This window comes from Scyliorhinus torazame, chromosome 7, assembly GCF_047496885.1.
Source record: "Scyliorhinus torazame isolate Kashiwa2021f chromosome 7, sScyTor2.1, whole genome shotgun sequence".
Classification (NCBI taxonomy): domain Eukaryota; kingdom Metazoa; phylum Chordata; class Chondrichthyes; order Carcharhiniformes; family Scyliorhinidae; genus Scyliorhinus; species Scyliorhinus torazame.
The window spans coordinates 108,747,896-108,772,957 of NC_092713.1; the positions used below are offsets into that span (position 1 = coordinate 108,747,896).

General features: G+C 52.2%; 1 protein-coding gene across 1 annotated transcript in view; it reads left to right on the top strand.

The window, feature by feature from the left end:
* The first annotated feature begins 22,685 nt into the window (after positions 1-22,685).
* LOC140426443 (testicular spindle-associated protein SHCBP1L-like) overlaps positions 22,686-25,062 on the top strand; it is a 294,116-nt gene continuing 291,739 nt past the window's right edge. Inside the window, exon 1 of the mRNA XM_072511238.1 lies at positions 22,686-23,058. Within this exon, the coding sequence (XP_072367339.1) occupies positions 22,771-23,058 (288 nt within the window). The 5' untranslated portion in view covers positions 22,686-22,770. The remainder of the gene's footprint in view (positions 23,059-25,062) is intronic.

Consider the following 25,062-nt stretch of genomic DNA (forward strand, 5'->3'; position numbering starts at 1 on the left):
AGCTTTCCCACAATCATTGGGAGGGCCCAGACTGGCGGTGGTGTGCCAGACATAAGGGGCGTCATTCTCCGCCGGCGGGAGTCTCCGTTCTGCCGGCGCTCGGGGGTTTCCCGACGGCGTGGGGCTGCCCCACAATGGGAAACCCCATTGACCGGCCGGTGTTACGGAGACTCCCGCCGGCCGGTCGGGGCAGAAATGTGGCGGGGCGGGTCGGAGAATTTCGCCCAAGAATCCTCACCACCTTTGAGGAGCCACCTGGAGGTGACCGGTGTGGCCGAGAACAGAGTGGTCACCAACGCGGTGGCTGGTGGACACAGCAGAGGTGAGGAACCACTGGGCTCCGCCCAGAGGACCTGTCAAACGTGAGTTGATATTGCCTTACTGACTGACCCATCCCACCCACTGATCACATGTCCATTCTCCTGCAGATCTTCCAGCTGACGCTGACGGCCCATCCCGGGTGGCCCCCTCTCCAGCCTCCCATGAGAACGCATCGGAGGTGAGCTCTGAGGAAGGCATGATCGAGGCATCACAGCTGTCATCTCCACCCTGACCAGGGCAGATACACAGACCTCGGTGGGGCATGTGGTCAGGCTTCTGGGACACAATCTGGTGAGCACCACATGGATGCTGATGTACATCAGGTGGAGGCAGGAATGCCCAGGCGAGACAGCAGTCGGAGGTCTGCTGGATCCCAGAACCCAGCTGGGTCCCAGCCTAACCCTGAGCATGTGGAAGAGGTCATCCCGAAGCTGCTGGAGGTGAGAGGGTGCGGTCAGCATATTCAGAGGGAGGTGTGAGCGACACTCCAGCAGATCCATAGCCGCCTGGGGGAGTCCCAGAGGCTACGGGTGCAGGAGGTGTCGCTGCCAATGTGTGGCACTGAGGCCAACACTGCCAGGGTGGCGACCGCAGTGCAGAGCCTGGTGCACAACATCGGCACCATTAATGAAGGTGTCAAAGGCGTTGCGCAGTCGGTGATGGGCAGGCTGAGGGTCTTGGCAGAACAACTGCCTCACTGGGGGATGTTACCCAGAACTAGGCTGATCTTGATGAGGTTCTGCTCTCCGATTGGAATGGCCAAGACGCTGCGGAGCATGGCCAGTCGCTGAGGAACATCGCCGAGTGCTTGGACATGACTACCACATGCTACATGGTCCACCCACCCACAGGGATCCACTTGGGCTGTGTGAAATGCTCACTTAACCACGATTGCCAATTCCCTATTAGCGAGGATCACTGAGGGGGCCAGGTTAAGGGGGGGAGGGGGGAAGGGGTGTGGGGGTTGGGGGCAGCACCATCGGGAGAGTGGGGAATTGTATTACACATTAAATATCATTGTGCACAACCATTATGGTGCCTCTTTCACTTCCTTTCTGAAACCGTGGCCATCTCTCCATGCATCTCCCCCTCCCCGTGGCACTCACCCATCCTCCAGTGGTGGAATGTCCCCAGAGCTGTGTCCCATCTCCTGGGTGTTCGGATGTATGCTGTTATGTGTGTGGTATTGCCTCCTGCAGTGTTCAGACACAGTGTCCAGGTATCAAGGTTGATTGGGATGCTAGGCAATGACTCCCACATGCTACATGGCCCGCCCACCCACAGGGATCCACTTGGGTTGTGTGAAGTGCTTACCTTAACTACGATTGCCAATTCCCTATTAGCAATAGCCTTCAGTCGCATGAGCAAAGGCTTCGGCAGTGGGTGGGGTTATGGGTGATCGATGGGGCAGACAGGCAGGGACACGGGTTGCCCCTGGAACGGGTACACAGGATCCAGGGGTTGGCATGGTGGTGCCGCACGTGGTTGCCCGCCCCCCATTATCCCATGGTGGCCCACCCTTGCAGATGGTCACCCACCCCCAGTCGAGGGTCCCCAATCCCCTGCCGAGCAATGGGGTGACAAGCCCAGCCCCCCTTGGCACTTTGCCTGTGAGCGAAGATGGCTACTCACCTTCTCGGCGCTCCACTGAAGCCCTTCTGCCACGTTCACGTTTTTCAAAAGGACTACTAATCAGCGCCAGCGTGACCACTTGCTGGGGAGGCTGCTGATTGGATATGGCGTGGCTCTCATTAATTGCATGGAAATGGGGCTTAAGTGGTGATAATTGGTTTCTCGCCACGCCATGGTGAGATCCCGAATTCGCCTACGGGTGTGGGCATTGCAAATTGTTTGCCCCCTGGATCGGTTCTTGTTTTTGGCCTCTCCCACTCGTCACTGGCCTGGTTTCGCTTGAACGAGAGCGGAATGAGGCCAGAGAATTGCGCCCGTAGTCTTCATCCAGCTTTTGCACATCGACCCTGTCAGTAGAATTGTTTTTTTTAAAAAAAATTTTATTAAAAGGTTTTCATAAAATATCAATAACAAAATGAGAAAAAAAAGAACCCAACAGGGTTAAGTACAAAACACAGTCCAGAAAAGCAACCCTCCATACCCCACTCCCCCCTGGACATAAATAATAAATTAACATTAACACCCCGACTTAACACAACAGGGATATACACCCCCTCAGACCCTCCAGTGTAAATAACAAAAACAATAATAAAGTAAACCACGCCACCCCCCCTGAGCTGCTGCTGCCATTGACCAATGTCTATCGTTCTGCCAGAAAGTCTAAGAGCGGTTGCCACCGCCTAAAGAACCCTTGTACTGGCCCTCTCAAGGTGAATTTCACCCTCTCCAATTTAATGAACCCCGCCATATCGCTGATCCAGGATTCCACGCTTGGGGGCCTCGCATCCTTCCACTGAAGAAGAATCCTTCGCCGGGCTACCAGGGACGCAAAGGCCAGAATACTGGCCTCTTTCGCCTCCTGCACTCCCGGCTCCTCTGCCACCCCAAATATTGCGAGCCCCCAGCCCAGTATGACCCTGGATCCTGCCACCCTCGACACCGTCCTCGCTACGCCCTTCCAAAATTCCTCCAGCGCTGGGCATGCCCAGAACATATGGGTGTGGTTTGCTGGGCTCCCTGAGTACCTAACACACCTGTCCTCCCCCCCCCAAAAACGGCTCATCCTTGTCCCGGTCATGTGTGCCCTGTGCAGCATCTTAAACTGTATGAGGCTGAGCCTCGCACACGATGAGGAAGAGTTCACCCTCCCCAGGGCATCTGCCCACGTCCCTTCCTCAATCTCCTCTCCCAACTCCTCCTCCCATTTACCTTTTACCTCCACCTCCGAGGCCTCCTCCTCCTCCTGCATCACCTGGTAAGTTTCCGAGATCTTCCCCACTCCCACCCACCCCCCCGAGAGCACCCTGTCCTGTACTGTGTGTGGCAGTAGCCGCGGGAATTCCACCACCTGCCGCCTGGCAAACGCCCTTACCTGTAAGTACCTGAAGGTGTTCCCCGGGGGGGGGAGCCCGTACTTCTCCTCCAGCTCACCCGGACCCACGAACTTCCCGTCCACAAACAAGTCCCCCAACTTACGTATCTCTGCCCTGTGCCACCCCGAAAACCCTCCATCTGTTCTTCCTGGGGCGAACTGGTGGTTCCCCCGTATTGGGGTCCACGCCGAGGCCCCAACTTCCCCCCTGTGCCGTCTCCACTGCCCACAAATCTTGAGGGCAGCCGCCACCACCGGGCTCGTGGTATATCTCCTTGGAGGGAGCGTCAGCCGTACCGTTGCCAGCGCCCCCAGACTCGTACCCACACAAGACGCCGTCTCCAGCCTCTTCCATGCAGCCCCCTCCCCCTGCATCACCCACTTGCGCACCATCTTCGCATTGGCGGCCCAGTAGTACCCACAGAGGTTGGGCAGTGCCAGTCCCCCCCTATCTCTACTCCGCTCCAGGAACACCCTTCTCACCCTCGGAGTCCCTCGTGCCCACACAAACCCCATTATACTCCTATTAACCCGCCTGAAAAAAGCCTTCGGGATAAACACGGGGAGGCACTGGAACAGGAACAAAAACCTTGGGAGCACCGTCATTTTGATTGACTGCACCCGACCCGCCAAGGACAGTGGCAATGCGTCCCACCTCTTGAACTCCTCCTCCATTTGCTCCACTAGCCTTGTAAAATTAAGCCTATGCAGGGCCCCCCAGTTCCTGGCCACCTAGACCCCCAAATACCTGAAGCTCCTCTCCGCCCTTTTTAGTGGGAGCTCGCCAATCTCCCTCTCCTGGTCCCCTGGATGAACTACGAACAGCTCGCTCTTCCCCATGTTGAGCTTGTACCCCGAAAAGTCCCCGAATTCCCTAAGAATCATCATTACCTCCGGCATTCCTCCCACCGGGTCCGCCACATACAGCAGCAGGTTGTCCGCATAAAGCGACACCCTATGCTCCTCCCCACCCCCCTCCAGTTCCTTGACTCCCTCAGTGCCATAACCAGGGGTTGAATCGCCAGTGCGAAGAGTGGGGGGGGGGGGAACAGGGACACCCCTGTCTCATCCCTCGATGCAACCGAAAGTACTCGGCCCTCCTCCTGTTTGTGGCCACACTCGCCGTCAGGACCTCATACAACAGCCTAATCCACCTGACGAACCCCTCTCCAAAACTCTTCAGCACCTCCCACAGGTACCCCCACTCTACCCTAACGAAGGCTTTCTCAGCGTCCATCGCCACCACTATCTCCGCCTCCCCCTCCCTCGTCCGCATCATGATAACGTTCAAATGCCTCCGCACATTCGCGTTCAACTGCCTCCCCTTCACAAACCCCGTCTGGTCCTCATGGATCATCTGCGGCACACAATCCTCAATCCTCGTGGCTAAGACCTTCACCAGCACCTTGGCATCTGCATTTAGCAAGGAAATCTGTCTGTAAGACCCACATTGCAGGGGATCCTTGTCCCGCTTCAGGATCAAGGAGATCAGTGCCCGGGACATCGTCGGGGGCAAGGCCCCCCCCTCCCTTGCCTCATTGAAGGTCCTGACTAACAGCGGGCCCAACAGGTCTATATTTTTTACAGAATTCGACTGGGAAACCGTCCGGCCCCGGTTCCTTCCCCGCCTGCATGCTTCCTATCCCTTTCATCAACTCCTCCAGCCCAATTGGGGCCCCCAATCCCGCCACCAGTCCCTCTTCCACCTTTGGAAACCTCAATTGGTCCAGGAAGCGGCCCATCCCTCCCTCCTCCCGTGGGGGCTCGGATCAGTACAATTCCTCGTGAAAGTCCCTGAAGACCCCATTGATGCCAACCCCACTCCGCACCACGCTCCCTCCCCTGTCCTTAACTCCCCCGATCTCCCTAGCTGCGTCCCGCTTCTGAAGCTGATGCACCAGCATCTGGCTTGCCTTTTCCCCATACTCGTAAATCGCCCCCTGGGCCTTCCTCCACTGCACCTCTGCCTTCCTGGTGGTCACCAGGTCAAATTCGGCCTGGAGGCTATGCCTCTTCCTCAACAATCCTTCCTCGGGCTCCTCCGCATACCTCCTGTCTACCCTCACCATCTCCCCCACCAGCCTCTCCCTCTCCCCCCGCTCCTTGTGGGCCCTAATGGAGATCAGCTCTCCCTTAACCACCGCCTTCAGCGCCTCCCATACCATCACCACCCGGACCTCCCCGTTGTCGTTGGTCTCCAAGTACCTCTCTATGCTTCCTCGGACCCGCTCGCTCACCTCCTCGTCTGCCAACAGCCCCACCTCCAAGCGCCACAGCGGGCGCTGGTCCCTCTCCTCCCCCATCTCCAAGTCCACCCAATGCGGGGCGTGGTCCAAAATGGTTATTGCCGAATACTCAGTATCCTCTACTCTCGCTATCAGCGCCCTACTCAAAATGAAAAAGTCGATTCGGGAATAAGCCTTATGGACATGTGAGAAGAATGAAAATTCCCTAGCCCCCGGCCTTGCAAATCTCCAAGGGTCCACCCCTCCCATCTGGTCTATAAACCCCCTCAACACTCTAGCCGCCGCCGGCATCCTACCCGTCCTAGACCTGGAGCGATCCAGTGCCGGATCCAGCACCGTGTTAAAGTCTCCCCCCATTATCAGGCCCCCCACTTCCAAGTCTGGGATCCAACCCAACATACGCCGCATAAAACACGCATCGTCCCAGTTCAGGGCATACACATTGACCAGTACCACCCTCTCTCCCTGCAACTTACCACTTACCAATACGTACCTACCGCCATTATCTGCCACAATGCTCAACGCCTCGAATTACACCTTCTTTCCCACCAAGATCGCCACCCCTCGATTTTTGGCATCCAGCCTCGAGTGAAACACCTGACCTACCCACCCTTTCCTCAATCTTACCTGGTCTGCCACCTTCAGGTGTGGCTCCTGGAGCATAGCCACATCCGCCTTGAGCCCCTTCAGGTGCGCGAACACGCGGGCCCGCTTAACCGGCCCATTCAGTCCCCTTACATTCCAGGTTATCAGCCGTATCAGGGGGCTACCCGCCCCCGTCCCCCACCGACTAGCCATGACCCCTCCTCAGCCAGCCACGCGCCCGCACCCCACACCCGGCCCGTTCCCCACAGCGGCATACCCCCGTCTCGACCCCCCCCCCACTCGCTCCAGCTCCTCCTTGACCATAGCGTAAGCAACTCGATCCCCCCCCCCCCAACAACCCCCCCCCCCCCCCCCCCCCCCCGGCTAGGACCCATCCTAGCTGATTTACTCCCCCCATTGCACTTCCGTAAGTCAGCTGACTCCTGCTGACCCCGGCCACTCCCGCCTCTCCTTCGACTCCTCCCATTGTGTGACACACCCTCCTCTCCCGTTCCCCATCCATAGGATCTCCCCCTCCCCTTTCCATTCTAAGTGCGGGAAACAACCCTTGCTTCCCCGTCCCGGCCCCGCCCCCTCCAGTCTTCAGCACGGGAAAAAGCCCGCGCTTTCCACCTATTAGGCCCCGCCACCTCTGACGCAGCTCCTTTTACAGGCCCAGTACCCTCACCCCCGACTCGGGCCTCCCCCTCCCCCACGGGGCCCATCTCACTGCCGTCCACCACCCCTGTTCCGTTTACCTACCCCCCTCTAAGAGCCCCCTCGACTAACCCAACCAAAACAGTGCCCAACCCGCCCGAACCACCCTCACCGACACGAAAGAGAAAAACACAGAGAAAAAGAAGAAACCCGGAGCAATGCAAAGGCCCCCCCTCGAAAAAAGAATAAACATAACATATCAACCGCAGTCCCCAATCGCCCATCCCGACCCTCAATCTGTGTCCAACTGTGAACAAAGGCCCACGCCTCCTCCGGAGACTCAAAATAATGGTGCCGGTCCTTGTAGGTAACCCACAGTCGCGCCGGCTGCAACATGCCAAACTTCACCCCCTTCCTGTGCAGCACCGCCTTCGCTCGATTGTACCCAGCCCTCTTCTTCGCCACCTCCGCACTCCAGTCCTGATATATTCGAGCCTCTGCGTTCTCCCACCTGCTGCTCCTTTCCTTCTTGGCCCACCTGAGCACACACATCCCGATCGACGAACCGATGGCACCTCACCAGCACCGCCCGCGGAGGCTTGTTAGCCTTGGGCCTCCTCGCCAGCACTCTATGGGCCCCTTCCAGCTCCAGGGGCCCCTGAAAGGACCCCGCTCCCATCAGCGAGTTCAACATGGTGACCACATAGGCCCCCACATCCGTCCCCTCCAGCCCCTCCGGGAGGGCCAGAATCCGCAGATTCTTCCGCCTCGACCAATTCTCCATCTCCTCGAACCGCTCCTGCCATTTCTTGTGGAGCGCCTCGTGCGCCTTCACCTTTACCGCCAAGCCCAAGATCTCGTCCTCATTGTCAGAGATCTTTTGTCCAGCCTCGCGGATCGCCACCCCCTGGGCCGTCTGTGTCTCCAGCAGCTTATCAATAGATGCCTTCATCAGCTCTAGCAGGTCCGCTTTAATCTCTCTGAAGCAGCGCTGGTTACCCTCCTGCTGCTCCTCCGCCCACTGCATTCACGCTGCCTGGTCTCTGCCCGCTGCCATTTTGTTCTTCTTCCCTCGCACCTTCTTCGGGTCCACCACCACCTTTTTTGTCGCCCCGCTCCTAGTAGAAGCCATATACTGATGGGGAGCTGTTATAAACTCCTTCCCACGCCGGGAAAAGTCAAAAAAGTGCCGTTGGGGCCCTGAAAAGAGCCCAAAAGTCAGTTTTTGCGGGAGCCGCCGAATGTGCGACTTAGCTCCGCATAGCCGCAACCGAAAGTCCATCAGTAGAGTTGTTAAATAGCAATTACTGAAGATTATATACCTCTATGAAATTATGGTAAATGCTCTTTGAAAAGAAGTCATCTTATTTGACACAGGCTCAGATGAAATCTAAGCAACTTACGCCAATGTTTTTCTCTTTCAATTGATATGCCTTTAGGCCAACTACATCACCTGACTACAACTGTAGGGTGCTAGATCAACATAGGCTAATCAGTGCGTGTCTTTAAGGACTATTCAAATATCAGCTATGGAGAAGGGCTCAGCATAGTTTTGGCCCATTACATTTTCAGGAAAGGAGTGTTGTGTTTGGTCTTGTATACCTTATGAAGGCATCCACCAAAAACCTAGACTTGTCCAAACCAGAATCTTTATTGAGTCTCGTGTGGTAAGATAGCAATCTGTTACAGAGCACGTTATCATGGAGTCTGCTTATTACTCCTCTGAAACTGCATCTAGCACTGACCATTCACTTGTATGTCCTATTACCCTCTCAATCTTCTGAAGATAGACGGTTGTGTCTCCCATAATATGGGAGTCACTGTTCACATGACCTTAATCTTGAGACGGCATGGTGTGTCTGCACCACCACTACCTGCTGGTTGGAGGTTGCACACCATCCATCTGTGATATAACCCATCGGCATATCACCACAAGGAGGAAGAGAACCACACTGATCCTCTATTTCTGTTGGTACTGAACCTCAGTAGACTACATGTCTACAGGGGATTAGGAACCCACTTTTGCTTCATCCAACTGGCCTTAACAATGAAGCATTACAGTAATTGCCAGTTCTTTGATCATGGAGGGCATCACAGCTAAAACCCATCATGTTCTTACCCAACATCCACTTTTCTGCAGGTATTACAGAAGTAGGAACACTGGCTCTTTTTTTCTCTTCTCTTACTCAAGACAGCTGATGTCACCCACAATACCACAGTTATATCAACACAGAATACAAGTAGAACCTGCATGGCTCAGTGCAGCACAAGGAACTGGGAGATGCTAGGGAGGTGTTTATCTAACTGACTGGTGAATGGTAAAAGCAGATTTTTAAAATTATATTCAAATGATTCACTATAACCTCAGAAACAGCACTAAACATGTAAGGTAAGTAGGTATATCAAAGGGACTGGACTTTGAAGCAGATCAGATGAACTATTCCTTTGATGTTATGTTGCAAAGATTTTTGCTGGAACAGGTGCTCTATTTTAATTTTGAACTGATAAAAATCTTAGACATAAACATTAACAGCTATTAACCTACTTTGGTCTAGTAACAGCACCACCAGCAGCAGTGTACAATAGTGCGCAAAATGGGTCAACAATTTGTGCTATCAAATATTTTGCCTTTGAACATTAACATTACAGTCGACTAGGAATAGCATTGTCAAACTGTTTACAAGATAAGCAGGTTGCTGTTACACAATGTAATACCTACAGTTCTGGATGGAAAAGAATTTCTAGTGTTGACAAAGGCAATTGGGTGGAAAATAAACTCAACAAAAGTCACAGCACTGATGTCAGGAGCAAATCTATTTGCAGTTTTAACTTAAGCATTAGCACAATAGAACACATGGGGCGCAATTCTCCGAATAACTTTCTAACTTCATTTGTGTCAGGTTTTTCAGGGAGTTTCCGACCGACTCTGCAGGCAGGTTCCCCACTGCTATTTAATGACACTTAAGGTGCGATTCTCCTTAAAGATTTATTTTTAAAAATAAATTTAAGAGTACCCAATTATTTTTTCCCAATTAAGGGGCAAATTAGCATGGCCAATCAACCTACCCCGCACATCTTTGGGATGTGGGGGTGAGACCCACGCAGACACGGGATGAATGTGCAAATTCCACACGGACAGTGACCTGAGGCCAGAATGAACCCACCCTCAGGGCCATGAGGCAGCAGTGCTAACCACTATGCCACCATGCTGCCCTCTCTCTGGAAAGGTTTCTAAATGTTGGAGCGAGCAGGAATTGCTGCGAGCTTCCCGGCGCTCGGCCCAGCGAGGCTGGCAACGCTATTCAAAGTTAATTGGTCCACTTAACAAGGCCTCACGGACTTCTTGCCGCAAATGAAGGCTCACCAGCTGATTCGCCGGCATCGCGCTCGCCTGCCCCCCGCTAACAAGGTCTAGTAGCACTTAGGCTGCACTTGCTCAACCAACCCCAGCCAGCTCGCAACAATGGCGCCAAGGAGACCGCTCCAGGATTCGGTGATGCTGACCAGGGGAGGCTGCGTGGAGGCCAGTAGGGGTGTCCTGTTCCCCTGAGGTCCAGGAGGGTAGCCATAGGGCAGCCAGTGCTGGCTGGAACGAGGTGACAACGGCTGTGAGGGCCGGGATTGTGACCAGGACTGGCCTGCAGTGCAGGAAGAGGGTCAATGATCTAAACCGGGCAGCACGAGTGGGTAGACACCATAGCCGCCCCCCCCTCCCCCCAAAACCAGGTCCTCTCCCCTCCCCCACGGGAGCATCTACCCCCCTCCCCCCTTCCACCCCCAACCCTTCCTCCATGCCCTCCCCCTTCCCCCAACCCCTCCTTCACAACCCCCCCTCCCACCACTGTGAACCGTGCGTGTGGCTAATGGTGCTCTCTCTCTATGTTCTCAGGAAAAGCTCTCCCACAGTTGCCAGGAGAGGGCCCAGACTGGCGGTGGCGTGCTGGACATCAGGGGCGTCATTCTCCGACCCCCCGCCGGGTCGGAGAATGGCCGTTGGCCGCCGTGAATCCCGCCCCCGCCCCCGCCGAAGTCTCCGGTACCGGAGATTGGGCGGGGGCGGGAATCGGGCCGCGCCAGTTGGCGGGACCCCCCGCTCAATTCTCCGGCCCGGATGGGCCGAAGTCCCACCCAGAGATTGCCTGTCCCGCCGGCGTAAATCAAAGCTGGTATTTACCGGCGGGACCAGGCGGCATGGGCGGGCTCCGGGGTCCTGGGGGGGGGGGGCGCGGGGCGATCTGACCCCGGGGGGTGCCCCAAGGTGGCCTGGCCCACGATCGGGGTCCACCTGTGCCGTGGGGGCACTCTTTCCCTTCCGCCTCCGCCACAGCCTCCACCATGGCAGAGGCGGAAGTGACTCTCCCCACTGCACATGCGCGGGAAACTGTCAGCGGCTGCTGACGCTCCCGCGCATGCGGCGCATTTCCGCGCCAGCTGGCGGGGCAACAAACGCCATTTCCGCCAGCTGGCGGGGCGGAAATCCCTCCGGCGTCGGCCTAGCCCCTCAATGTCGGGGCTCGGCCCCCAAAGGTGCGGAGCATTCCGCACCTTTGGGACGGCGCGATGCCCGTCTGATTGGCGCCGTTTTTGGCGCCAGTCGGCGGACATCGCGCCGTTGGGGGAGAATTTCGGCCCCGATTCCTCACCACCTTTGAGGAGCATGCCCTGGAGGTGTGGCTGAGGACAGAGTGGTCACCAACGCGAAGGCTGGTGAACGCCGCAGAGGTGAGGAATCACTGGACTCCACCCAGAGTACCTGTCAAACGTGAGTTGTTATTGCCCTACTGACAGACCCATAACTCCCACTGACCACATGTCCATTCTCACGCAGCTCCTCCAGCCCATCCCGGGTAGCACCCTCTCTAGCCTCCCTGAGACCACCTCGGAGGAGAGTTCCGATGATGCCGCCATAATAGTCGCGGTACAGCTGTCAGCCGCACCCTCCACCAGCGCAGATACACACACCTCAGTGGGAAATGTTAGTGGTCAGGCTTCTGGGGCACAATATGGTGCCCTCCACACATCTGCCGATGTATATCAGGTGGAGGCAGGAACTCCCAGGCAAGACACCAGTCGGAAGTCTGTTGTAACCCAAGACCCAACTGGGTCCCAGCCTGATGTTGTGCCCATGGAACACAGTTACCCGGAGCTCATAGAGACGTTAAGGAGCGCCCGGGACTTGTGCAAGGAGGGAAAGAAGTGATGTTCTGCAATGTGTTTGGAGTGCATATGATGAGGGGGTTTGACAGCAGGGTTGTAATTTAACTCTCTGGGATTCAGGATAGAAAGTGTTTTAATGACCTCAGTAGTTCTGGAAAGCTGGGCATCCTGCTGTGTGTATAACCCCAACTCCTCACTCTATCTATTCAAGCCTACTCCACATCTCTCCTTACACCCACCTACTTTACAAATGCACTGACCATCTCTTTCAATGAACGCACTTGCATTCCCATCTATCATTCACCATTGCCACTCATCCTCATTCTTATGGAATGCTATGCTGCTCCCTCATCAAATGCACTCCAACATATGCCAGTACACTCACGCATACATCTCTTCTTTCCCTCCTTGCACAAGAGAGCCACAACATCAAAGCGAACCAGATGGAGTTTCCACAGATCATGCAACTCACAACTGTAAAGGAGGGGGCATTATAAATAAGTGGAGTTTCAGCATCCCTGGCTGTTGGAGATGTGGGAAATGAAGCTCCCAGCTATCTGGTGTCACATTGACTTGGTTTCGACAGCAAGTGAAGTATAAACTTCATAAAGAGAAGTTGCAACATTCTTACCTTGTTATGGCTAATTTAGGTCATTTATCTCCTACAGGACCTTTCACATGCAACAGGAATTAGTGGACATGTCCTCAGAGGAGCTGACTCTTTCTACAGGTGCACTATCCCTTGGTTTGTTAAGACCTTCTCCCAGTTCAGAAGCTCATGTTTTGGTGGGGCCAGTAGAGTTGAGTTTTTAACTTGATGACTCACTTCACAAGTGAGCAAGAGCAGATATTGGAGACAGAAACATCAATGGAGAGTCTACATCAGTTGGCACAGCCCTCTCCAAGCTCTGCTCAGTTTGACACAGATATTGGGGAGGCACGGTGGAACAGCGGTTAACACTGTTGCCTCACAGCGCCAGGAACTCGGGTTCAATTTCAGCCTCAGCTGACCTTGTGGAGTTTATACATTCTCCCCGTTCTGCATGTGTTTCCTCCAGCTGCTTTGGTTTCCTTCCAGTTGAAAGATGCGCAGGTAGGTGGATTGACAATGTTAATTTGCCTCGGAGTGTCCAAAAGATTAGGTGGGGTTACACGGTTACGGGTTTAGGGTGGGGGTGTGGGCCTAGGTAGGGTGCTCTTTCAGAGGGATGGTGCAGACAAAATGGACATGATCTTCTGGAAAAATTTCCAAGTGCTGTAGCGAGTGGGAATTGCCACGCTTTTCCCAGCACTTGGCCCGCCAACACTATTCAACGTTAATTGGCCCACTTAACGAGGCCTCACGGGCTTCCCGCCCCGAATGGCAGCTCACCAGCTGATTCATCGGGACCGCGCTCACCAGTCCCCCGCTAACAAGTTCGAGCAGCACTTAGGCCAGCCAGCTCACAACAATGGCGCCGAAGAGACCAGCCCCAAGATTCGGGGATGCTGACTTGGGGAGGCTGATGGAGGCGGTGGAGACCAGAAGGGATGTCCTGTTGCCCCGAGGGTCCCGGAGAGTGAGCCACAAGGCAGCCAGTCTGCCTGGGACGAGGTGGCGGCAGCAGTCAGCTCGGGCAGTGTGACCAGGACTGGCCTCCAGTGTAGGACGAAGGCCATTCTGGGCAGCATGGTAGCACAGTGGGTAGCACAGTTGCTTCACAGCGCCAGAGTCCCAGGTTCGATTCCCGGATTGGACCATTGTCTGTGCCGGATATGCACGTTCTCCCCGTGTCTGCATGGGTTTCTTCCGGGTGCTTCGATTTCCTCCCACAAGTCCCGAAAGACGTGCTTGTTAGGTGAATTGGACATTCTGAATTCTCCCTCAGTGTTCCCGAACAGGCGCCGGAATGGGGCGACCAGGGGATTTTCACAGTAACTTCATTACAGTGTTAATGTAAGCCTACTTGTGACAATAAAGATTATAAAAAATAAATAACAACCTAAACCGGGAAGCCAGAGTGAGTAGACACCAATGTCCCACCCCCCAAGGGAGCATTCCCCCAGGCAACCTCCAACCCTCCCTCCATCCCCTTCAGCACTCCCTCCATCACAACCTTCCCTTCACACCCCTCCCCCACAACTGTGAACCACGCGTGTGGCTAACGATGCCCTCTCTGTGTCCCCTCAGGAAAGGCTCTCCCATAATTGGCGGGAGAGGGCCCAGACTGGAGGTGGGGTGCCGGTCTTGAAAATCCTCACGTCCGAGGAGCGGGCCCTGGAGGTGTCCGGTGTGGCCGAGGGCGGTCACCCATGCAGAGGCTGGCGGACGCCGCAGAGGTGAGGGACCACCAGAGGACCTGTCAAACATGAGTAGTGATTGCCTTACTGACTGACCTATCCCTCCCACTGACCACATGTCCATTCTCCCGCAGGTCCTCCAGCTGATGGCGCAGGCCTATCTCAGGCGGCCCCCTCTCCAGCCTCTGAGGAGAACACCTTAGAGGAGAGCTCCGAGGATGCCACCGTGGTCGTGGCACAGCTGTCATCCTCACCCTCCACTAGCATGCCTCGATGGGACATGCCAGTGGACAGGCTTCTGGGGCACAATCTGGTGAGAACCACACAGCTGCTGATGTAAATCTGGTGGAGGCAGGAACCCCCAGGCGAGACAGCGGTCGGAGGGCTGCTGGACCCCAGGATTCAGCTGGGCCCCAGCCTGATGCCGCGTCCCGGCACAGAGTTTCCTGGAGCTGATGGAGACGTTAAGGGGCGGCTGGGATGTTCAGAGTGATATGTCAGTCTCACTCCAGCAGATCCATGGCCAATTGGAGGAGTCCCACAGGCTGCGGGCGCAGGAGATGGTGCCAGTAATGAGTGGCACCGAGGCCAACCCTGCCAGACCGCAGTGGAGAGCCTGGTGCACAACGTCGATACCATGAGTGAAAGTGTCCAAGGCGGGCTTCCGGTGGCGACCGTGGAGTGAACGGTCGCACATTTAACAGCTCCCGCTCTTAGTGGTCTTTTAACGGCTTTTAAGCTGGATTTCTGTGGGAATTTTGCAACATAAGTGGATAAAAGTGAGAGGAGACGAGGACAACCCCTATTTTATGGAGCTGCGCCCAAGAAACAATCGTAAAAGAAGAAATCAAAAGTTGGTTGGAAGTGAAGTTCAGAGTTTGGTGGATGCAATGGCAGAGAAGCAAAGTTCGACCACACCAGCTCAATGGACGATGGATCAGTAGGTTAAATACTTGGATGAGAAGTTCGCCCGGCATTGTAAGGAGTGTGCGGAGGGCCTGACCCTACGTGGCCTCGATTAAGGAGGTGGTCGACCGGGTGGAGGAGAAAGTGACGACTCAGGGACAGACGATCCAAAAGTTGCAGGAGCTGGCGATGGAACAAGAGGAGCAGTCCACTGCGATCGCAATGGAATTAATATCCTACAGGATCGGCAGAAATGGCTGTTGGAGCAGGTGGAGGACCTGGAGAATCGTTCTTGCAGCCAGATCGTCGGTTTGCCAGAGGGAAAGGAGGGATCGGATGCCGGTGCATATGTGGGGAAGATGATGGAGAAGATGCTTGAGGATGATTCGTTCGACAGGCCGTTAGAGGTGGACCGGGCTAACAGCGTGCTAATGCGTAAGCCCAAGGGGCGTGAACCCCTGAGGGCGATGGTGGTGAGGCTGCATCGGTTCCTGAACAAGGAATGCATTATGAGGTGGGCCAAGCAGACAAAACGGTTCATGTGGGAAGATTCTGAGATCCAGATGTATCAGGACTTGGGAGCAAAACTCACAAAGAGGAAAGCGAGTTTTAATAAGGTTAAGGCGGCCCTGTATGCGAAGGACATAAAATTCGTACTGCTCTACCAGGCCCGTCTTTGGGTGACCGACGAGAACCGGAACTATATTTTGGCTCGCCGGAAGAAGTGGCGGCCTTCATGAAGGACAATAATCTGGTAGAGGCATAATGACTTTAAAATCTAGATGGTAATGGGATGAGTTAAAAGTTTTGTGTTGCTTTATATTTAAAAAATCTCAGCCTTTCACTGTAACTGAAATTGCGCGGATCGGGAAAAGAAGGATATCTCGGATTGGTTTGATTTTGATCCGCTGCTGTATGTACGAAGGTACGGTAAAAGAGATTTTTTAAGTTGCAGTGTATTAGGGGAGAAAGAAAAAAGAAAAGATGTTTGAGTTTTGCATGCAAACTTTTTTTTTTCTTAACCTGCTTGATGATGTTTCTTCTATTGTTGTCAGCTCTGTTTGAAGGTGATGGGACTGATAAGATGTTGTAAAGGGAGGAGGAAGGAGGGGTCAGCCTCTGCTCCCGGACCTTGGGGGATTGTTTGTTTGCTTTCTGTGTTTGTTGCTATTGTTTTGAGAACTTATGGGGAGGAATGATGATCCAGCAGGTGGTTGGATACTAGGCGCCAGGGGCGGGAGCTGCTAGGCTAGCTGGGAGAGCTGGTTCACGGGAGCAAAGTGGGGGGAGAGCTGAAGAGAGACGGAGTAGTGGGGGGAAGGAGGGGACTGCTGACGACTAGGGGACTTTTAGGAGGTTGGAGATGGAGACCAGGTGGCGGTGGCTGCCGAGGGGCGGGCCAGGAGAGGTGCGGGACATGGTCTAAGGGATGGCTGAGGAAAGGTCATGACTGATCGACAGGGGAGGGGGGCAGGAGCCACCCCAGCCAGACTGGTTATGTAGAATGTTCGTGGACTGAATGGGCCGGTCAAAATGGCCCATTTAATCGCACACTTTAGACAGCTAAAAGCGGACGTAGCCATGCTATAGGAGACACACTTGAAGCATGGAGACCAAGTTAGACTGAAGAAGGGATGGGTCGGACAGGTATTCCATTCAGGGCTGGACTTTAAAACAAGGGGTGTGGCCATCCTGATTAACGAAAGGGTGGCATTTGAGGTAGGGAAGATAGAGGCAGTCCCGGGAGGCAGATTTATTATGGTGAGCAGGAAACTGGAGGGAATGGCAGTGGTGTTGGGAAATATATATGCCCCAAACTGGGATGATGTCGCGTTTGTCAGGAAGGTGCTGGGGAAGATCCCTGACCTTGACTCGCACCGGTTGGTTATAGTGGGTGACTTCAACATGGTCCTAGATCCGAGAATGGACCGGTCGAGTTCTAGGTCAGGGAAGATATCAGCAATTGTGAAAGAACTGCGGGGGTTCATGGAGCGCATGGAAGGGGTTGATCCGTGGAGATTCGAGAGGCCACAGAGCAAGGAATATTCATTCTATTCCCATGTGCAGAAGGCATACTCCAGGATAGATTTCTTTGTACTGGATGAAACTCTGTTGGCGGGGGTGGAGGACACCGAGTACTTAGCAATTGTGGTGTCAGACCATGCGCCACATTGGATAGACCTATGGGTAAGCACAGAAAAGTCCCAGCGCCCTCAGTGGAGATCAGATGCAGGGCTGTTAGCGGATGACGAGATCCGTGAGCGAGTGAGGGAGGCCATTCGGGGGTATATAAAGAACAACAACACGGAAAAGACCGCGGCTGAGGTGATGTGGGAGGCATTGAAGGCAGTTATTAGAGGGAAATGTATTTCGAGTCGGCCCCATAGGAAGAAGACTGAACGGGCGGAGCTGGACAGGTTGGTAGGAGAAATCTTACAGGTGGACAGGAGATATACGGAGTCTCCGAATGAGGAGTTCCTAAAGGAGCGTCAGAGACTCCAAATGGAATTTGGGCTCCTTTCCACAGGTAAGGCGGAGAGACAGCTGAGGAGAGTAAAAGGGGCAATATATGAATATGGGGAGAAGGCTAGCAGGATGCTGCCACATCAGCTGAGGAAGCAGGAGGTGGTGGGAGAAATAGGGAAAATAAAGGATGAGGGGGAAGGTAGTGATGGACCCGGGGGCGATTAACAACGTGTTCCGTGAATTTTATAGTTGATTATATGAGTCGGAGCCCCCGGTGGGGGAGGAAGGTATGAATCAATTCCTGGAGAGGCTAGAGTTCCCGAAGGTAGGTGAGGAGCTGGTGGAAGTCCTGGGGGTCCAATTGGGCTCGGGGAGGTGATAGACGGATTGAGGGCGATACAATCCGGCAAGGCCTTGGGACCTGATGGATTCCCAGTGGAATTTTATAAAACGTTTGCTGGGCTACTGGGGCCGCTGTTGCTCTGTTTCTCTGGTTATGAATACGCGGTCAATATGGTCGCCTTCCTTAATCCTAATTTTGTTTGCTTTAGAGTCGCTAGGTATCTCTCGATACCGCCACAAGGTTCAAACCCGAATACTGATCAAAGAGCCAATACACCAGTTAGTTAGTTCAAAGTCAATACTATTTATTTACACACAGTAAGGTCTACTCATGCACAAAGTACTACAAACTAAACTGTCTCTAATGCTAATGCCTATACTTAGCTTTGGGTGCCCACTCAGTCAGAGGAACAATGGCCGTTGTTCGGATCTGAGGTTGTTGGGTTCGAAGCGGTACAGGAGAACAGCTAAGGTCGTCCGTCTGGTAGCGAGCGTTGACCTTGGACTTACTTGCTTCTGGTGCAGCTGGTGGATGGGTCTCTCCGCTTTGAGAGCTAAATCCAAGAGAGCGAGTCTCTCGTGGGGGTTCCTTCTTATATCTGGAGGGGCTTTGCGCACTTTTACGCGGGCCTTAAACTTGGCCCCAATTAATTGGGCCGCTTCTCGATCACTGGTATTGATCTTGACTAATAAAGGGGTGGGTGCCCTGATGGCTGGGCGTGACTTTGGTGGCCGTTGGCCTTGCTTTGTTTGTGCTTTCGGTTGGGGAACTGGCGTTGGGATGTCTGAAACAGTATCTGTTGCTTGAGTGTCTTTCCTTTGTTCCCAGAGATGGGCCATCAATATGCTAATTGACCTACAGTTTCAATTCCGTCTGGGAGCTGTTTCTCCAATATGCATACAGGCTCTCTGCCTGCTTGTTTTCCTAACATTGTCCACAGTTCCCTACATTCTTTGTGAGTGTCCATTTTGTATTCTGGTAGTGGCCATCCCTGATGGCTACATTCGCTCCTTGTGATCCTCAACGCGAAGCGTGAAGGATCATATTACTGCATCTTATTTGTTCTCCTGAGTCGGGCACCCATAAGCAAGGACAGGCTCTACGCTACTCTGTCCTATGAATTGGAACTTTTACCGAAATTGCTTTATGTACACACATCATCATAAAGTTCTACAGGGCCCTATGACATTCAGACATGCATTACAAAATAAAAACACGGGAACCTCTAACTATTCTTATCTAAGCTATCCTTAATCAATGAAAAGCATGTACACCATTTTAAACTGTACAGTAGCAGCAACACATGTTTCTGTGGCTTGGCAGTCAAGCACAGAGCTTTACATTTTTATTAGAACAAGTAAACAAAAAAACGGTCGATGCACTTTAATTCACTTAAAGAGAGTGGCGGGGGTTTGTTGAAGTCCGAAAATAGGGGATCCGAATGTGTTTACCGAAGTGCGGGAGGCTTTCCTCTGCCATTTCCTAAGTCTTAGTGTCTGAACGACACTGCAGAGTATTGCAATTACTAATAGTGCTTCTACAACGTAGGACAGGGAATACCAAGTAATGAACTTGTCACACCAGGTTGGTGTATCAGTTACTGTCTCTGGGTGTAATGTATGGCAGGGATGGGAAACATTCACTGCCTGTGGGGTAGGGGTCAGGGGGGTCGCGACCGCGCGCAACTGGAGTAATCCCGCGAAGATCCAAATGTAGACCATGATGTTTGCCTTCATGTACTTTTCTTTCTTCCGTAGTCTTCCTGAGGCTTCTGTGGTTCTGGATTTCTGTGGACACAAGCACCTGTTATTATCTTGTTTAAGATCTCATATGTCTTTTTTCTGTCCTTTTATTGCCAATTACCCATTATAATCGGTCACCATCTGTGACTCCCTCATTTTTTTTTAAACCAAATATTTGGGACAAGACATCCGAGAAGGAAATACTGACACAGTGCGAGCAGTTTCGCAGCCTGTGTGGGCAATGCGGTGAATGTACCATCCCAATGTTTGAGGATGTAAATAGCGTATGGAAAGCAACCTGAGTAGGTCTTACGAGGAAAGGTTGAGGGTGCTAGGCCTTTTCTCATTAGAACGGAGAAGGATGAGGGGCGACTTGATAGAGGTTTATAAGATGATCAGGGGAATAGATAGAGTAGACAGTCAGAGACTTTTTCCCCGGGTGGAACAAACCATTACAAGGGGACATAAATTTAAGGTGAAAGGTGGAAGATACAGGAGGGATATCAGAGGTATGTTCTTTACCCAGAGAGTAGTGGGGGCATGGAATGCACTGCCTGTGGAAGTAGTTGAGTCGGAAACATTAGGGACCTTCAAGCAGCTATTGGATAGGTACATGGATTACGGTAAAATGATATAGTGTAGATTTATTTGTTCTTAAGGGCAGCACGGTAGCATTGTGGATAGCACAATTGCTTCACAGCTCCAGGGTCCCAGGTTCGATTCCCCGCTGGGTCACTGTCTGTGTGGAGTCTGCACACTCTCCCCGTGTCTGCGTGGGTTTCCTCCGGTGCTCCGGTTTCCTCCCACAGTCCAAAGATGTGCAGGGTAGGTGGATTGGCCATGATAAATTGCCCTTCGTGTCCAAAATTGCCCTTGGTGTTGGGTGGAGGTGTTGAGTTTGGGTGGGGTGCTCTTTCCAAGAGCCGGTGCAGACTCAGGGGGCCGAATGGCCTCCTTCTGCTCTGTAAATTCAATGATAATCTATGATTAATCTAGAACAAAGGTTCGGCACAACATCGTGGGCCGAAGGGCCTGTTCTGTGCTGTATTTTCTATGTTCTATGTTCTAAGGGTCGCCGTAAATCAAACAGAAGAGTTTTGAACTAAAAGTTCCAAATGGGGTGCGTATGGGCTGCAGCGGGGCAAGAATGGGTGGAATCCCCGGGTAGGACGGTGACCAGTGCCGTATGTGCTCTACCCGAGCAAAGCTGACCAGATGGGGGTCCTCATGCAGGGCGGGGACCAGAGCCGTTACTCTACTGCCTGAGTGACCGGACAAGAACGGTAAGAATGTGATCGTCGTGGGGGTTGCCTTTTGTGGCTACCTTTGAAACAGGAGAGTAGCTATGATCGGTTGTCTGCGGACAAACTTGTTCCTTTAACTGCCAGTGGACGTTAAAAGAGTGGTGGCGTGGGGCCATGAAAACTTTAAGTGGACCAACAACATTCAACATTTACAGTAACAAACATTTAACGTAACACAACAAAATCGTGCAGGTTCCATCAGAAAGTAGGATATCGTAAATCATGCGGGGTTCTGGTGTGTCCTAACTGGATGCATGTTAGCATCTGCCTGCTCTTCCTCTGCTTTACCGTAAGCTGATTTTCCCTGAACGGACTGTTCCCCGGCTTGAGACAATCTCTTTAAAACCCATTTCTCATTGTGGGCCTCGTCTGAGGGGTCGTAATTTGAGCAAGCTGTTGTTGTTTCTGTTGGCTCCGCCTGTGGCTCCACCCCTCAGGCTTTGTATATAGTTGGCTGATCTGTGGCCCTGCCCCCAGTGAGGGATCAGCAGCAGGCACACATCTCAGTGTATTAAAGCCACAATTTAGTTCTATAACTCGCTTCGTCTATTATTGATGGTCCATCACCGGGTAAGGACGGTATATCTCCTTCCCTAAAGGACATTAGTGAAACAGATGTGTTTTTCCGACAATGGTCATCATTTGACTTTTTGTTTTAAATTGCAGGTTTTTATTAAATTAAAATTTCAGCATCTGCAGAGCATTACTCTGGGTCTCCGGTTTACTAGTCCAGTGACAATGCCACTATGCCACCCCATAACCTGGTGATTCTCAGGTTAAATCACCACCAATCAGCTCGCCCCCTCAAAGGGGTATGGCCAACTGGGCATATGGCGACTTTACCATTGCTTATCACTTGTTGAGCATGGGGGCAGCAGCTTCAGTGCTTGGGCAGCAGCAGGCCATGATCACGGTTGTGAACAGAGCACTATTTGCGTGCTGCCTGCATGCCCGAGCCAGGAGAATCAAACATCACGCCCGATGACGGAAAAGTAGTTGGGGAAGAGTATGGCGAACAAATTCGGATGGCTTTAAGATCGACCAATTTTCCCTAATGTGCCCATTCCTCCCATCAAGGGATTGGAAAGATGGCCACATCTCCAAAATACCCAATTCCAGCTTTGTTCAGAAATGTCATTATTTTGAGCCACACAGCACTAAACATCCGCACACCGAAATCAACAACCCTTGCAGGTTTATGCTGTCTTGCCGTGTGTGAGGATAGTAAAACGGACCCGCCAGAGAAGAGCACATGTTGGGGGGGGGGGGGGGGGGGGTAGTCAAGGAAGCCCAACACTCTGCAACTGAATATTTGTGCGACGAGCTGTTGTTGCTTCAGCCCAAAACTAAAGGCACCAAAATACAAAAAAAAAATGAGATGCAGTCAACGACTGGCGGTCATCCTAACGCGCAGCAAAGCCCCTTACAAACCCGCTTTCCACCGCTCACGCCAATTTAAAAGCAGAGCCGTGCGCGTTTTCGGGCCGCCGCCCGCAACAGGAACTTTGCGCTTGCGCTCCGGCGCGTGCCCATTGTCGCGTGGTCTTTATGTCGTTGGACGTCAAATGGTTTTTTTGTCGTTTTGCCTGTTAGAGAACGTGCTCTCGCGCGCGCTCCTTCCCTCGCGCGCCTGCCCCCGCTCCGCCACCCCCTTGGGCTCCTCAACCTCACGGCCCCTGGTTCAGGCGGGCTGCCCCGCGCGCTCTTGTGGGCGGTTGGTTGTCTGGACCGGGCTGAGAGACAACGGGCGAGCGCGGTCATGGCGTCGTGTTCTTCCGAGAAGGATATCGCCTGCGAGGTGCAAATGAGTCATTCAGCGGAAGTTGAGCTGGATGACAAGAGCGCTGGCGAAAGCAGCTCAGTTCGACCCCTGACTTCCTCCCCTCGGCCGGTGAGAGCGGCCCAGCGGGAGATGAAGCGCAGGCCGGCAGAGTCCGAGGAGTTGGAAGAAGCGAATGTTCTGCCACCGGTTTACGTGTCAACCGTCAAATTCACCCCGGAGAGCAGGATGAACCTGTACTGTGATCAGATTTTAGCTTCTTGCAAGGTATAAAGCAAAATTGGAGAGAGAAAGGATTCAAGCAACTAGCAGGAGTTCGATGAGTAGGGTGGAGGTGATAGGTAAAAATCGGTGCGAGGCTGAAGGTACGGGGAGGCCATGGAGGTAACTTTGCCGGGGGGCGGGGGGCAGGATAGGTTTCTCGGCCCCATCTGTTGTACACTTCCATGTCCACCCTCAAACTTGCAAAAACTGGCCATTTAAAAAAAACACAGGCAAAACCTTGCAACAACCAAATAACAGTGTAAAGTAGTCCAGTCTCATGAAGCCCAGATCTCATACATAAGCTGCAGTCTTCTCCAAAATTCTGTCATTCGTATGGGAAGTTGTGGCAAATTGAGTTGGGTTTAATTGTGGAAATATGAGCAAACTGAATATGGAGTTATAGTAGTTAGATGGCACGGAGACACTGCACACTATAGGACTATATAGCCCTTCCTTCCAACTGTCTCAATTTTTACAGGATCGTTCCACAATTGTGCCAATTCTTCTGCAACCTGTATTTTTGTCTTCCCTGGATCTTGTCCCCTTTGTGCTTCCCTTCTTCCCCTTGTGCTCTGTTCATACTTGCCCTCCCTAACCTACCTGAAATGATGTTCTGGATGGAACTCAGACCAAAAATTCCTCCTCAAAGCATGTGGCAGTGTTATCTTCCTAAACAGCAGCTGCAGGCATGGGTGAGGGGAGAAGCAGGGAGCAACAGAATGAATAAGACATTTAGTTAGCAATGTAAACTTCATGCAAAGCGTGCACATTTCACACAGCTATGGCCAATACTCATGCAAGGATTTATATTGGGAGTGAATACTTGCAGATGCGCTTCTGCTCGTCTGCTGTAACTTGAGGGGAAGAGCCATGGAACTCCTGGAAACATTGAGTAAATATAATTTGTGTTTTCTTGGGGTTTCTGCTGAAGTTACAAAGGATTAATGCGAGAACCGCACAGAAATTCACCCCATTGTTTTTGTGTGGGGATCTTGTTAATCCAAAAGTCCAAATCAAAATTAATCCAAGGTTAAATGCTATCTTCCTGTAATTAACTGAATTATTAATTGAAAGTAGCATACATTAGGTGTAGTCATTCCTATTTGGAAAATTTAAAAGTCACCAATTACATAGAGCGTGATTGTTGACCGCCCACCCATCGTGGTAAAACAAAACTGCAAATGCTGGAAAAACGAAATGAAGGCCAAGTATGTTGAAAATACACAGATCAGTCAGCACCTTTGAAGAAAAGGCAAGATGCCATAACCAATCTTTTGTAGCTGTTGTCTCACGTGCCATGAATTTCCAATACTTCTGTATTTATTTCTATTACAACGTTTGCTGTCTAAAAAATACGACCCAAAGTAGAATAAAAATGTCCTATAAGCACAAAAGTGGTATTCAAAATAATGATTAATATATAGGAGTGATTGCACCTGACTGTTGTAACCTGCTCAAGATTTGACATTGCGATTCATGGCAACATCTGAACCTATTGAAATAATTTCTGAATATCCCTCCATGTAGCCAATATGTTCTACTGTAAGCAGTTTGGGTATTTAACAGTGAATTGACATTAACAATATAATAATTTGTTTTATGAAACACAATTAGTCATGGTAAGATCAGATTCAGGCAATTTTGAACTGAGGGTTACTCTCAAAATGAAGCTTTGTATGTGGCAGAATGATCTATGAAGTTTCTGTATGCATCTAAAAGAATGGTATCTCAGTGCTTTTCCCATTTAGATTGTGGCTTATTTATTTTTAGTGTACATTGAAACAAATGACACAAATATTTGTTATACAATTAAGTACAAATAAAACTTGCTTATGGTTTTCTGTACAGAATTATATTTCACAGTGTGTTGTTTCCAACTGGATAGGCTATGAGCAAATTCATAAAAAGGAAATAATGGTGCAAATCTATCAAAAATGTTGATACGTGGCCACTGAGAAACCATTAAAAGCGGAACTTGGAAAATTGGCCATCATTTTAAATGTTACA